Source organism: Carcharhinus amblyrhynchos, chromosome 19 (genome assembly GCF_965287045.1).
Source record: "Carcharhinus amblyrhynchos chromosome 19, sCarAmb.v2.hapA, whole genome shotgun sequence".
In the NCBI taxonomy this organism is placed as follows: Eukaryota; Metazoa; Chordata; class Chondrichthyes; order Carcharhiniformes; family Carcharhinidae; genus Carcharhinus; species Carcharhinus amblyrhynchos.
In genome coordinates this window covers 53,156,254-53,172,617 of record NC_137342.1, presented here as the reverse complement: position 1 = coordinate 53,172,617, position 16,364 = coordinate 53,156,254, and the positions used below count along the sequence as shown (strand labels likewise).

The 16,364-nt window shown below is 43.2% G+C and overlaps 1 protein-coding gene across 1 annotated transcript in view; it reads right to left on the bottom strand.

Annotated features, from left to right (window-relative positions):
• Window positions 1-16,364, bottom strand: part of LOC145355535 (semaphorin-3E-like) — a 280,261-nt gene that overhangs the window by 94,365 nt on the left and 169,532 nt on the right. Inside the window, exon 5 of the mRNA XM_080207783.1 lies at window positions 7,172-7,265. Within this exon, the coding sequence (XP_080063909.1) occupies window positions 7,172-7,265 (94 nt within the window). The remainder of the gene's footprint in view (window positions 1-7,171; window positions 7,266-16,364) is intronic.

The following is a 16,364-nucleotide window of genomic DNA, read 5'->3' as shown; positions in this document are numbered from 1 at the left end:
ACTTAGGTGGATTAGCCATGGTAAATGTACATGCTTAGAGGATAGGGCAAAGGAGTGGGGGATCCTGGGTGGGATGCTCCTTCAAAAAACCGGTGCAGACCTAATGGGCTGAAGGGCCTCTTTCTGCATTAGAGGGATTCTGGGAACGACGGAGTAGGAATGTAAACCTGCAATGTGAGCTTTTCCACATGAACTGTTCCAGTCAGTAATGAGTTATTATTTTGTTGATAACCTGTAAAAGTGCACTATTTTCTTTCTTTTTTTTTGTTTGCTGCTGGTATTTCAGATTAATTGCACACTTAGAGATTAAGGAACATCCACATCTTCCTTTTTAAAAAACACTGATTAAGGACAGTAAGGGATGAGAGAATGGATTTCAGCTCTCTCTCAACTCTCTCCATTTTTGTTGGATCTTTGTGTTGATAGAGATCTAGTATCATCAGGAATTGAGAATATTCACATATTTCCAGTCCAAAGCTTTGGTATATTCCATGCACTCGGAGACAGAGAATGTCAAATTATTCAAATATTACATTTAGCTGATATTTGCTGCTTCATCCATAATTACAGAAATATTGGAAATATCCACTGCTTCAGTTCATGGAACTTATTTCCAACGATATCCAATGATCTAATTAGACTCAATGAGTGCCCACAATTCACTCCCCACCACCGCCCCCCCCCTCCCCATCCATTACCATTTGATTCTTGAAATATGGCATTTGATCATTTTTTAAGCAGAACATATTTTATTAAGGAATGGAGAATTCGGGTTCATTCATCCAGCCCATAATAATTTCACAATACATTAAGAACCATTTTGCTGAAGTTGGGAAGTACAATTCAGATCCTTCTATAAAGATTTAGCCATCAAGCGATTACGTTTATGTCAACAAATTAATTGCCTGAATTTCAGGCAGTGAACTTTAAACATTCTGCCAACCCAAAAGAAGTTAAGAAAAGTCAAAGAATCATTTAGGCATAATTGAAAGATCAGAATGACTTTAGATTTTGTTTTGTTACTTTCTCAACCAAAAAGAGCATGTTGCAAAACATATAAAAGGAAAACAGGAAACAAAATTAAGATACTACAGCTTTCAGATCTTTGTGATAACAAACTTCGAGAAAAGGATAAATAATGTTTTACTGTAAAACTAAACATTACTACTCGGATTTCTGTAAATCCCAATCAGGTTTCCAGCCACTGGAAGGCCACTAACATCAGCTGATATTTCTAAATATTTTGTCTTTAGCGCTGAGTGTGTAAGAAAGATATTCCTGCAAGAATATTGAAATGATGGGGAAAACTGATTCTTACAGCCATATTGTCAGCCATATCGCTTTCTCTCCCCATCTACATTACCCATCCACAAATCACTTAATTATGAAAGCTGTGGACATTTTAGGATGACTCTGAGGTACTATAAATGCATGCAAACGTGAGAAATAATTCCATTTTTGAACTCTTGTCATTCCTCATTCTGATTATGAAAATCCCGAGGGGAATATGATACATACATCTGGAATCAGTTAACATCAAAACAGCAGTGGAAGAACTCCAAGTTTCAAGGTAGGGATGAGCGTTAGGAATGTCTTTCTTTATTTGAATTACTTTGGTGATGATTATGTCTTTGTTATTTTAACATTGACTGATGTTACACTGAAGAAGAAATGGAAATATAGAGTTGTAAGAGATATCAGTGCAGCAATAATTTCAATCATACAATGCACATTGAAGTCTTTTTCTCACACGAGAAAAATAACAATGATCTTCCAGTCACTCTGATAAATACAAATCCAAACCTTTAATTTATTCATTCACAGGATGAGGGCCCCACTGGTAAGCCTGCCTTTTACCCTAAATGGCCCCTTGGAAAGGTAATAGTGTGCAACATTCTTCAACCAATAGAGTCTGGGTGGATTAGGTGGTTTTGTTAGGATTGTTGGACAATAAAAGTTTCAAGAAAACCTTACACCTTCCAAAGATTCAATTGTCAAAGCATGAATAGGTGAATGAAAACTGTGATGGAACCACTTTCACTCAGAGATGGACAGAGACTGAATTCCATGCTTTGGATTGTATTGGAAATGTTTCAAAATGATAAGGTTCCCACCCCATTTCCACTTCTGACAATTTTTGCCACTGTAGGGCGAGAGTGGATAATGAGTTTATACACTGAATGCCCACTTTTCCTGGCTCCACTGTGGGCAGTGGACATTTCAGAACCTCAGTATCTTTGTTGATGTTGGTCTGAATTTTGCAGGAAATGTGGCTTGTGGCTTCTCAGAGGAGGCTTGTACCATGGAGTGGACCCTAGTCTCCAGTCAAGAGCTAAAAGAAAATCAGGAATTCAATTGTCTCAAAAAGTGCCCAGAAGTGTGTCTCTGAACAAGTGCCCAGATATTTGTTTGGCCAGTTGGTTTCGTTGTGAATGCTTGGCTGAACTCCAAGTATGAATAATAGCCTCCATCTAGCAAGAATATGTTTACATAGCTCAAACTGTGCTTTGTTTAATTGACAGTTTTATGAAATTGCAGTACATTTATTTTTCTTTGAAGTGATTTTTTGGTGCCTGTGTGTTTATTTGGACAGGGTTAAAGGGTATGAAGTAGATTGAAGGATTCTAGTGGAAGTTTTCTCTGCCTTTGTTTTATTGAAAGCTGCTTGAGCAGGTATGAGGGAGAGGGAGTAATATTTTTCAAAGGAATTTTGAATGGCTGTCTTTAAAACCCCCCAGCTATGAGTTCCAGGCACCCACCACTCTCTGTGGAAACATCTGCCTCGTACATCTCTTTTAAACCTTGCCCCTCGCACCTTAAACCTATTCCACTAGTAATTGACTCTTCCACCCTGGGAAAAAGCTTCTGACTATCCACTCTGTTCATGCCTCTCATAAACTTATAGACTTCTATCAGGTCTCCGCTCAACCTCCGTCGCTCGAATGAGAACAAACCAAGTTTCTCCAACTCTCCTCATAGCTAATGCCCTCCGTACCAGACAGCATCCTAGTAAATATTTTCTGTACCCTCTCCAAAGCCTCCACATCCTTCTGGTCATGTGGCGATCAGAATTGAACGCTATGGGCCTGATTTTACCAATTGGAGGCTAAGAGCCGGATCCGGATGTAAAACGGATCGGAGCCCGGAATCCTCGTTCCAGCGCACCCATATGTTTTTTGCCGGCTCCGATCTGGTCCGTGCTGTGGGCGGGGCTTAGCACTACCGGAATGATCTGAACTGCACATGCGCAGTTAGAAAAAAAACCTGAAACAGCGCGCCCGGGCGCGAGAAACAAAGCCAGCAGAGATAGCCGGGGTGTGTGTGTGTGTGTGTGTGTGTGTGTGTGTGTGTGTGTGTGTGTGTGTGTGTAGTGTTGAGCCGCGGACCCCCCTGGGAGGCAGCGGAGATGCCAACATTGGACTGGGGTCAACACAGTAAGAAGTCTCACAACACCAGGTTACAGTCCTGTTGCAAAGTCCTGTTGGACTTTAACCTGGTGTTGTGAGACCTTTTACTGAACTTGTTGGACAGCCTGCAGCAACTTCCTGGTCTTTGGCGTCTGCCGGAGTGGGGGGGTCAGATGGATTTCTGGTTGGGGGGTGTGGTGGAGATTCTCCAAATCCTTCCTCCCCCCAATCCTCCACCAACCCCACCGCCCCCCCCCACAACCAGAGATCCATCTGAGCCCACCCCCCCTCCTCCAGCAGACTCCAGCAGAAGGCCAGGAAGATGCTGCAGGCTGTCCAACAAATGCAGTCAGAAGTTTCACAACAACACATTAACCTGGTGTGAGACTTCTCACTGTGTCCACCCCAGTTCAACACCGGCATCTCCACATCAACGAGTGCAGGTCAGAGGGATGGGGGAGAGACAGCAATCCAGGTAGGTTGGGGGTGTGCTCTGCTGAGGGAGGGGGGGTGGCCTGCCTCCTGGGAGGGCTTTGATCAGGGATGAGGGCGTGGGGGGGGGGGGGGGGGGGCCCTGTCTCCCAGGGGGGTCTGATTAGGGGGGTTCTGCCGGGGGGGCCTGCCTCCCAGGTGGAGTGGATCGCAGGGAGGGGGGGCTGCCTCTTGTGGGGGGGATTTGATTGCGGGGGCCCTCTGCAGAGGGGGGCCTGCCTCCTGGGCAGGGGTCCAATCGCGGAGGGGAGGGGGGCTGTGTGCCAGGGGGCTGGGGGAGGTGGCCTGCCTCCCAGGGGTTTGTATCGAAGGGGTGGCGTGTCTGCTGGGGTGGTTAGTGGGGGGTCTGCGAAGGGTGTTTGAGGAGGATGGGCCTCGGAGGTTCCCCCGCAGAACAGGAATCCACTTCGGATTTTATTCTGCAGGTGGATAACAGTACGGATCCAGAACGGATCCAAAGCCGGTAAAGTGGGGTTTGGCGGGAGAGCTGGGCGTGCGGTTCATTAAATCAATTTAAATGTATGCTAATGCATTTAGATCATTGCACCTCCCGATTGGGGCGTAGATCAGACCCGCACCAAAATCGGGCGTCGGTAAAGTTTTTAGGTAAAATCGGGCCCTATATTCCAACTGAGGCCCATCTAAGGTTCTATAAAGCTGCAAAATGACTTGCCAATTTTTAAACTCAATACCCCGGCCAATGAAGGGAAGCATGCCGTATGCCTTCTCGACAACCTTCTCCACCCGCATTGCCACTTTCAGCGACCCGTGTACCTCTGATCCAAGCGACTTCACCTTCTGCACCCGTCTGCCATGACGGACCTTGTCATAGAAACAGAAAAACTACAGCATAACAGGCCCTTCGGCCCACAATTTGCACCAAACATGCCCCTACCTACGAGGCTTACCTATAACCCTCTATCTTACTAAGCTCAATGTACTTATCCAAAAGTCTCTTAAAAGAGATCTGTCCAATCATATATAACCCTAACTGATTGAATCTCTCCTCCTATGACAGACCTGTCATCGCAGTAATCAGACAATTTAATTCACTTTGTATTCATTTTTTATCAATTCAGGCAATGTGAGTGTTGCTGGGTGGGGCAGATTTATCTCCCACTCCTAACTACCCTTGAGTGGTTTGCTGGGTTATTTCTGAGGGGGGGGTTAAGAGTCAACCATGTTGCTATGTGTCCGGAATCTCATGTCAGCCAGACTGGTTAAGGGCAGCAGATTTCCTTCCCTGAAGGGCATTCGTGAACCAGATGGGTTTTTTCTGATAATCGACAATGTTGTCTTGGTCATCATGAGACTTTTAATTCCAGATTTTTATTGAACTCGAATTTCACCATAATTGAACAATAAATGATAAGTGGAACATTGAATGAATCTGGAAACAGAAAACAATCTCGATGGATAACCCTCGGGATTTGTGGGCCTGAATTCTCTAGTCAGTGGCATCGTAAGAAGTTGTGAGCTATTTGGGGAAGTGGAGTTTTTTATTCCATTTTGCAGCAGTGTTGAATGTTGGTCTGAAAGAACTGTCAGTAAATCTCAGCACCGAGGGAGCAGTGACCCGGTTTCAGAGAGTTCAAACCCATTTTCACAGCCAGTTTGCTTCTACATCACAAATATTCAGATGGAAAAGTATTTGCAGAATAATTGAAGGTTCTCACTGATTGACAGGCCCAGTTATTTGCTGTGGCAAAGTGAATCAAATGAGAATGAACCCTCTGAGCTGTGAAAACAGCCAGCATCTAAAACCCAATCTTGCGAAGCTTCTCTGACGTGGGGGTCAGACATTTTATTTTAGGGGTGGGTAGCAGGGGGCTGGTAGGGACAGGTGTCGGGGGGTGGGGGGGTGATGTCAGGGGTTGCGTGTCCGTTCTGGCAGGAATTCCAGCCACAGTTACAACATTGAGTAAAATTTCAACCCCAGGGTCGTTGGCAAGCAGTAACACCTGATAATGTGTGGATGTATTGGGTGTGGGATGTATGTGCGTCTTTGTGTGGGGTTATGTGTGTGGGTGTGTGTGTGGGTGTGTGTGTGGGTGTGTGTGTGTGTGGAATGGTATCAGGCTCGAGGGGCCTACTTGCACCCCCTAATTAATTTGTTCATAAAAGTGATCATGAAAAGATCAGATTGTCAAATAGCCAACTGGTTCTCTCCTGTCCTTTAGAGTCACAGCTGGAAGTTAATTCTCCCCTCGAGTTGAATTCTGAGGCTGGGGAGGTGGTTTAATTGAGTGGGTGGAATATGTCACCGCCAGGCTTCCACCCCCGACCCTCCACCCCCACCTCCACTCCCACCCCACCAATTAAGACCACGGGCGGGGTCTGTGTGGTCTTTCCATTCGGATACTACTTGAGCCCCTCAATTTGTTAATTTATGCTCATTTAAAGGCCTCATCCATTGCTGGCATTCAACCCAGTGACTGATGGGATCTTGCTATGCAGGGAGACAAACATGCAAAGACACTTAGGCACTCAGTGCTTGATCAAGGGATCCAAGCACTGGGGAAAGGCAGGGGAGGAGGGGTGGGCGGGGGTGCTGTGGAGAGCAGGGGGTGGGGAATAGGGGGAGGGAGTGATGGAGGGCTGCTGAAAGCCACTTCCTGCAATGAACTAATTGACCAACCTCCCCACCTCATGGTCTCCTTGCTTTTCTCCAAGAATCCAACACTGTATCCCAGCGATGATCCAAAGCTCCCAGAGACCATGGCAATAGGGGTGTCACCAGTTTTGGGGGCGTATATTAAGCATCACTTTGCCCAAACTAAACTCTACCCACGGGGCCTTGTGACACAGTTGATGCATTAGAAAAAGGAATCCAGTTTGACCTCCTGTGACACTCATCCCAAACCAATAAGATTGACTTGAAGCTTTCCTCTGAAGCAGCCAGCAATCAAATCAAATCAAATCACTGCAACTTTTCAACAGGTCCAGTTGGGGATCTAACCACAGACTCTCAGGGAAACAAATTAGGTCCAAAACATTCCAGCCTTGGCAGCAAAGCTCACAATTTGAGGATGAATTAACAAGAAGATCACCTGATAATCTGACAGTTTTCCAGCCACCACTCATGACGAGATGCCTCACTGATACACAGTGCTGAGTGAGTATCAAACAGAATTCCCATTTCAATCATCTTTCTTGGGAAATTATTTCAGAAATCTATTAGTCTTTGGGTGAATTAAGATCCAATTCCCTGATTTAAATTGTGTTTGGCAATAGAAAGCAGCACTTTTCACTGCTTTTCGAGATTTACTTACCAACCAGAGTAGAGGCACACGGCTTGTTTGGGTCAAAAGGACATTTATTTCGGCCATACTCAACTTGCTGAGATTCTAACTTGAAGATTTGACCCTGCAAATGTAACATATAAACTTTAATTAACAGCCGAATCAAAAGTAATCAAACTTTGAGACAGAATTAGCAATATAGAAACATAGAAACTAGAAGGAGTGGCCATTTGGCCCTTCGAGCTTGCTCCACTGTTCAGCTTGACCACAGCTGATCATCAAATTCAATATCCTGATTCTCCCCCTTCTCCCCATATCCCTCGATGCCTTTAGTCCAAGAACTATACCTAATTTATCTTTGAAATCACACAATGTTTTGCCCTCAGCTACTTTCTGTGGGAGTGAATTCCACCCATTCACCATCCTCTGGGTGAAGAAATTTCTCCTCACCTCAGTTCTAAAAGGTTTACCCCTTATCCTCAAACTCTGACTTCTAGTTCTGCATTCCCCCATCATCGGGAACATTCTTTCTGAATTTACCCTGTCTAACCCTGTTAGAGTTTTATAAGTTTCTATGAGATCCCCTCTCACTCTTCCAAACTCCAGTGAATATAATCCTAACCAATTTAGTCTCTCCTCATATGACAGACCTGTCATCCCAGGAATCAGCCTGATAAACCTTCGCTGTACTTCCTCTATAACAAGGACATCCGTCCTCAGATAAAGATACCAAAACTATTTGCCTTTGTCACTGTTTGCTGTACCTGTGCGCTTACTTTCAATGACTGATGCACGAGGACGCCAAGGTCTTGTTGAGTACCCACCTCTCTCAATTTAGACCCATTCAAGTAATAATCTGCCTTCCTATTATTGCTACCAAAGTGGATAATCGCACATTTATCCACATTATACTGCAACTGCCATGCACATGCCCACATACTCAGCCTGTTCAAATCATACTGAAGCATCTCTGTATCCATCTACAGCTCATCCAACCATCTAACTTTGTATAATCTGCAAATTTGGAGATAATACATCCAGTTCCCTCTTCCAAATCATTAATATATAATGTGAACAGTTGGGGTCCCAGCACAGATCCCTGTGGAGCCCCACTATTTACTGACTGCCAATCAGAAAAAGCCCCATTTATGCCAACTCTTTGCTTCCTATCTGCTAACCAGCTTTCCGTCCATCTCAAGACAAAACCTGCAATCCCATGTGCTCAAATTTTACACTTCACATCGTCTGTTATGAGAGACTTTGTCGAAAGCCTTCTGAAAGCCTAAACAAACCACATCCACTGATTCTCCTCTACTAATTACATCCTCAAAAACATTCCAATAGATTTGTCAAGCACGATTTCCCTTTTGTAAATCCATGCTGTCTGATTATCCCACTGCCTTCCAAATGCTGAGTTATGAAATCCTTGATAATGGACTCTAGCAACTTCCCCAGTACTGACGTTAGGCTCACGGGTCTATAGTTCCTTGTTTTCTCTCTGCATCCCTTTCTGAATAGTGACCTCACATTAGCTACCCTCTAATCTGTAGGAACTATTCCAGCGTCCAAAGCATTTTGGAAAATAACTACCAATGGATCTATTATTTCCCGAGCCACTTCCTTTAGTATTCTGGGATGTAAATTATCAGGACCTGGAGATTTATCCACCTTCAATCCTACCAATTTCCCCAAAACCATTTCTCTACTAATGCTGATTTCCTTCAGTTCCTCACTAAAACATGTTCCTCTCAGCACTTCAGGTACATTATTCATGTCTTCCTTTGTGAAGACTGAAGCAAAGAACAAATTTAATTCCTCAGCTATTTCTTTATTCCCATTTATGAATTCTCCCATTTCTGACTGTAAGGGACCTGCATTTGTTTTTGTAAATCTTTTTTGTCTTTACATATCTATAGAAAGTTTTACAGTCAGTTTTTATATAAGCATCTTTATTGATCATCTGAGAGTTCCTGGAGAAAGTAGATAGTAAGAATAATCTCTCAACTCATAACTTTCCAATTATCGAAATTAATGGACAGAAAATTGTTCCAGGGAATGTGTAATTCTGCAGTCTGGAGTGTGGGAAAACGGAAATTTACTCTGAGATGTCACATTATTGAAATCTTTATCCTCAGGAAAAAAAATCTCAGGTCAATTTTCCAGGTGGATAATCTTGTTGTTAAAATGAAATGTCGGTGGCTACAATCGGGGTATATTGAATGGTTGTCATATCACCGGAGGAAGATCTCAGATTGGAAGGATTGGAATACTTGTTGATTTGAAGACAGGCTTGGAATATAAATCAATCAACATTTTTATTTGATTTATTTAATTTTTGTTTAGCCAGATGAGTCAGTTGAGGGCCAATTTTCTTACAATGTTGACTTGGCTAAGAGGCTAAAGCCTCAACACCAGAAACAGTACAACAAGCTGATCCTGGGTTTCAACTCTACTTTACTGTCTACTCCCCAAATTCCTTAATTGCTTGAGGGACTAAAAATCTGTCTGTCCCAGCCCTGCACAGCCTCTGGGGTAGAGAATTCCAAAGATTCACAACTCTTTCAGTGAAATAATTTCTCCTCAGCTCAACTCTGAATGATTGTATATAATTCAGGTCACCACACTATCAAAAAGGATTTTGGAAGCTTTGGAGAGAGTGCGATGAAGGTTCAACAGGATGTTGCCTGGTCTCTAGGATGTTGGTTGAATAAACTAGGATTGTTTTCACTGGAAAGACAGAGACTGAGGGGAGACCTGATAGAAGTCTACAAAATTATGACAGGCACAGGCAGGATGGATAGTCAGAGGTTGTTTCCCAGGGTGCAAGCATCAATTACAAGGGGGCACAGGATCAAGGGGAGAGGGGGAGTGTGTGGGGCAAATTTTCATGCAGAGTGTGCCTGGAACTCACTGCCAAAGGAGGTAGTGGCAACAAGCACATTAGCAACATTTAAGATGCATCTGGCGGGGTAAATGAATAGAGAAGGAATAGAGGGATACAGACTTAGTAAGGGCTGAAGTTTTTTTTAGTTTAATTAAGGCATCATAGTCAGCACAGACATGGAGGGCTGAAGGGCCTGTTCCTGGGCTGTATTTGTTGTTCTTGTTCTTTGTTCTTTGACTGTCCCTTTATGGTGAGACTTTGCCCCCGTGTTGTAGATTCCCCAGCCTGGAGAAACAGTCTCTCAGTGTCTACCCTGTCAAACCCCTTCAGAATCTTGAGTGTTTCAGTGAGGTTCACACTCCTCCTTCTCACCTTCAGAGTTTATAGACCCGATATGTTCAACACAATTAACCTCTAAAACATTGCAGTGCCACAGGAATATTCTGATGTATTTTTTCCAAACACCTCTCATTAAATGATTTGCACCAACACACCTCGATGTACCTGAGTGAATGAAGGTTGCTTCATTTCCTGGTATGGTTTCTGCTATTTTAGTTAAAATATGTTCCACAGACAGGTTAAAATTGTCACGCAGCTGTAAGTTATCCATAGTGGAAGTACTGAAGGATAAGTTCATGCTTCACTTTATACTGACAGATTGCTCAGTCACTTCATGTTGATAATACTTTCCCAAGGATAACCAGTGATTTATTTCATTGCTCAGTTGTCTGGGTTGTGGAGGAGGGTTTACCTCCCACATGTTTTCTATAAAGCAGCATTTGCAAAGATGACTCTGTGGGCTTTACTTTAATGTGTTCCTTAGAAAGTAGATTAAAGCAAATATAATGCAGAGAAATGTTTGTTTATTTCCAAGCCTTCTTTAAGTAGGACAGCATGGTTAATAGTTTCTGATATTTAAAACTTTCCTCCACCATTCAAATGATATTTTAGAATCTTATTAACGTTAATATTTGTCACCTTACACTGATACTGTATTTGAAGAACTGCAGAATAGGGAAGAAATTGTCATGATGTGCTTACACTAAACATCCAACCACGATTTTAGCTTATAAAGCCAAATACATGTAAAACTACCATTAAAACAGCCAAGGAAAGAATTACTTTCATTTTGGAAGAAGCAGCAACTTTTCTCAATCAATGTTGGGGTACACATTGTTTAAGCTGCGATGAATCATTGGTTCTGACTGGAGAACATTGTAAATGCTTCAGTCTTGTATTTCACACTGATGTATTGGGTTCCCCAATCACTGTTGGAGATATTTGTGGAGCCTTTTCCTCAAGTTAATTGTTTAATTATCCATTGCCATTCATGTCTGCATGTGACAGGTTTGTGAAACTTTGATTTCACCCATTGGGTATGGGACCAGTTAGTTCTGTCTGCCACACGCTGTTTCCATTGCTCAGCATTGATATAGTCCAGTGCTGTTGCTTTGCCTGCTGCTCTTCCTGGTCTGTTTTTGTGCACTCCCCATTGATTCTGCAGCTTGGTGCTGATGGTCGAGTGGGGGATATGCTGGGCCATGAGGTTACAGCTTGTGGCCAAGAACAATTCTCCTGCTGCTGATGGCCCAGTGTCTAATGGATGGCTGAACTGAGTCTATCCCATTTAACCTCCACAACATGATGGAGGTCATCCTCAATTTGAAGCCAGGACCTCATCACCATAAGCACTGGGTATCACTCAAATTAATTCTTTCATGGACAGATACATCTGTGACAGATGGGTTGACAATTGGGAGGTCAAGTTTTTTCTTCTTGATTGTTCCATGAGCATCTTCTACAGGCTCAGTCTAGCAGCGATGTCCTTGATTGAAGTCCCCCATGGTTCCTTCTGTGCCTTGTTTGCCTCAGTGTTCCTTCCAAGTGGTGTCCAACATAGACGAGTACTGATTCATTAGCTATCAGGACATGGTGGGTGGTTCTGAGCAGAATGCTTCCTTGTCCATGTTTCACTTAATGCCATGAGACTTCCTGGAGCCTGGGGTCAAAGTTGAAGACCCCCAAGGCATCTCCCTGCTGACTGTATACCACTGTGTCGCCACCTCTGCTGTGCCTGTCTTGCTGGTGGGACAGTTCAAACTCAGGAATGGTGTTAGTGGTATCTGGGACATTATCTGTAAACCTAATTCTGTGAATATGACGATGTCAGGCTGTTGTTTGACAGGTGAGACAGCTCTCCCAATTTTAGTACAAATTCCAGGTGTTAGTGAGGAAGTCATTTGTTGCTGGGTTGACTGAGGATGGTTTACAATCTCCTTCCTGGTGCCGGCTGGCCTGTCCGATTTTATCCCTTTTCCATTTGTCAATGGTGGTTTGATATAAGAGAGAGGCTCCCTCCGACATTACACAGAGCATTTCAGAATAAATAACTGTGTCTCTGGTGGCAACACGGGAGTCAGATTATTATATTCAAAGTTGGATTTCTGGCAGATATTGCAAAAACCTCTGTGGACAGCAGGTTAAACCACATCCCACTGAAAGACAGTGGAATCAGAGCAAGGAAGATTAAAATCCAGTCTGGTTATCAGAGCGAGCTGAGCTTCTTTCACTTTATAACACTGGAATCATAGAATCTTACAGTGCAGAAGGAGGCCATTTGGCCCATCGAGTCTGCACTGACCACAATCCTATCCAGGCCCTGTTCCCGTAATCCCATTCATTTACCTTAGCTAGTCCGCCTGACGTTAAGGGGCAAATTTACCATGTCCAATCGACCTAACACACATATCTTTGGACTGTAGGAAGAAACTGGAGCAGCCAGAGGAAACCCACACAGACATGAGGAGAACATACAAACTCCACACAGACAGTGATCCAAGCCAGGAATTGAACCTGGATTCCTGGCACTGTGAGGCAGTAATGCTAACCATTAGTGCTGTAGAGTGACTGCTAAACAAAGAAATTGAGCGACGTCAATAGCTCTCCATGGATGATAGTGAGCCTAGTTCATCCTCAGAATGTGAGAATCACTGGCTAGGCAAACATTTATTACCCACCCCTAACTGGCCTTGAGAAGGTGGTGATGAACTGCCTTCTTGAACTGCTGCAGTTTGCGTGGTGTAGTTTCACCCACAACACTGCTATGGAGGGAGTGACAGAAATGGGTAGCGTGGTGGCACAGTGGTTAGCATTGCTGCCTCACAGCTCCAGGGTCTCGGGTTCAATTCCAGCCTTGAGTGACTGTGTGGAGTTTACACGTTCTCCCCATATCTGTGTTGGTTTCCTTTGGGTGTTCCGGTTTCCTCTCATACTCCAAAAATGAGCAGGTTAGGTAGATTGGTCATGCTAAATGTGTGGGGTTACAGGGATAGAGTGGAGAGGGAGGGGCCTGGATTAGATGCTCTTGCAGACACAAAGGGCCAAATGGCCTCCTTCAGCATTGAAGAGGTTCTCTGATTCTACGATATGCCTGAAACCTTCAGAATCCAGTCAGTTTCCTGGCTTCATTGTTGGTATAGAGTTCATTTGAATTTGCTTAGCAAACCTTATGTAACTGGAAACTGCTCACAATAGTTGAAGCGTTGGTTGTTTCTTATTAAGGAATGAGTCTAGCCGCACTGAGTTCCAATAACCCCATTCTTTAATCTTTTATCCAATGTGATATTGGAGAATAACAATGTATTCAGAAGATTGATTTGCAATTCATTTTCGATGTAACTCAGGTTACTGAGGTTTACCAATGAAAAGGATGGATTAAGGTTTCACATGTTTCCTATCATCCACGCCTAAAAAACACTTTGCACATTTAAATTCCTAAACTGTAGAGTAATTCTCCATTCAAAATGTTGCCTGAGTAACAAAACTTTCATATTGGTAAAAAGATTATAGAAAAAAAATGGTCTATAAAGGGATCTTAACCGTTCAGACAGGAGAATGATATCAATGAGAATACAGTTCTTGAAAATGAGTTTCAGATTCTTCTGAGAAGGCAACATAACCAAAGGGAGCTGGGAGAGAGTCCATAAATCATTCACTATTCCCACTCAATAACAGATATTTCTCATTTGGAACTGAAATACAGATATTGAGATTTGAGCTTGGTTATATTCAGCCAATGCCATGTTCTGTGGCTTTATTACTTTACAAAAATTATTAGATCAATCTCTACTGGACAGACAAAGAACAAAAAGGACAAAGAAAATTACAGCACAGGAACAGACCCTTCTGCCCTCCAAGTCTGCACTAACTCTGCTGCCCGACTGAACTAAAACCTCCTACCCTGCCCGGACCGTATCCCTCTACTCCCATCCTATTCATGTATTTGTAAAGACTTCCCTTAAAAAAAACATTTTGAAACATTTTTCACGCTGGGACCAAGGTTTGCAGAATTATGCCTTAAATTTTAGAATTACAAACCTATGAACATCATGAACGGACTGTTCCAGCATTCTTGCCCAATTCTCTACTCTCGTCGCCAGTAAAATGGTTCTCACAGAATTCATCCTCACCTGATGCTAATAAACACAGAATAATAACGAAAAGACAATCCCAATTCTCTCCCCACACCTACTGGTGTTCTGAGGCAGGCTTTCATCTGTTTCCAGAGCTAGTTATTCCCGGTGGAACTCACCAGACTGTCACCAGAATAAGACAAGGAAGCAGTTTGTATATTTGACCGACACCATGTGAACAGGAGCAGCTCGGTTTTAACTTATAGAATTTTGGTTATTCCAGAGTTTAGTTTTCATAAGTACACGTCACATGTGTCACATGACAAAGCAATCTTGTAGAAGGGGCCTTAGTTAGCAGTCAGCTTTCTTGATTACACATGTAATGGGCCAAATATCATCTTCAGGAATATGTAAAGGAGGCCTCTAGTTTGTCCTTAAAATGACAGACAATACACTTCTCATTGGGGACTGCTTACCTCCTCCTGCTTATTCTATTGGAACATCAACCCAAGCAGCAGCTGAAAAGGTTACAAAGAACGTTAACTAAGTGACTACCAGTTAGATACTTCCTTGGTTTTGGAGAGCCAGTGATTAGGGATCAACAAGGGACAGTTTACAAGGGATGTCTTTACACTGTGTCCATTGAACCACAGCACACTTTATCATAGGAAATGACATTTATTGTCCGAACCTCGTGTGACATCAGGTCCACAAAAATATGATTGGCCGTAAACTGCTCTCAGCAAGCCACTCAGTTCAAGGGCAACTAGAAATGGTCAATAAATGCTGGCCTGGCCTGGAATGGCCTGGCCTGGGATGGCCTGGCATGGATGACGCTGGACTCTTGTGAATGAATAGAAAAATGCCTACTAATATTTCAATTTATTCCCTTTTCCATTTATGAGATCCAGCTGTTCTGTTCTGATTAATGACATGTTCCAAATCTCGGTGAAAAGTTTTCATTGACTGTTGTTCTTGCTATTGGTTTGCCAATTGACATTTAAAGAGAGACTGTATGTTACTGGCAAGGTGGTGTTGGAGAGGAAGTGTGTGGTGCCCAGCATGCACTTCTGGTCTGCGGGGGTCGGGGGGGCATCACCAACCCCTCCCTCCCAACCCCATGGCCCTGCAGTGACATTTTAATTTAATCCAATAGGATTCCTTTTAAGAATGTATATTTTGTTACAGTGCCCCTCACATGGATCAGCAAGTTTTTTATTCTAAGCTAATGAACTATTTGATAACCGGAGAATCTTACAGGAGGAAGCTTTTTGAGCCATTCTGTGTGTGTGGTGGCATTTTGGAAGAACTATCCAATTAATCCCATTCCCAAGCTCTTACCCTATAGTCCTGCAATGTTTCCCCTTCAACTATTTCTCCAATTTCCTTTGGAAAGTTATTAATGAATCTGCTTCCATCAATCTTTCAGGCAGCGCATTCCAGATCATGACAACTCACTGCATTAATAATTCTTCTCATCTCCTGAAGGCTCTTTCTTTCAATTGTTTTAAATCTGTCTGCCAGCACAAACTGTTTCTCCACAGTCACTCAATCAAATTTGACTGCCTCTATTAAAACTCCCCATAAAGTTATCTTTTCTAAAGGGAAGTACATCTTTTCCCATTTGGCTGAAGTCCTTTATCACGAGAATCACTTTACTAAATCTGCTCTGTATCCTTTCCAAGGCCTTGACATCCTTTTTAACATTTGATGCCCCGAACTGAATACAATACTCCAGCTGAGACTTCAGTAATGATCTACAAAAGTTTAATGTAACTTTTTCTGTGTGTGTATTCTATTGGCAGGATTTCCCCACACCTCCCCCTATGTGTGTTTTCCAGCGGTAACCTGCCATTGGTAGCTGGTGGGAGCTTCTGGTCCTCCCTCTGTCAGTGGGTTTTCCATTGTTCAAAGCCTTCCCTCCTCC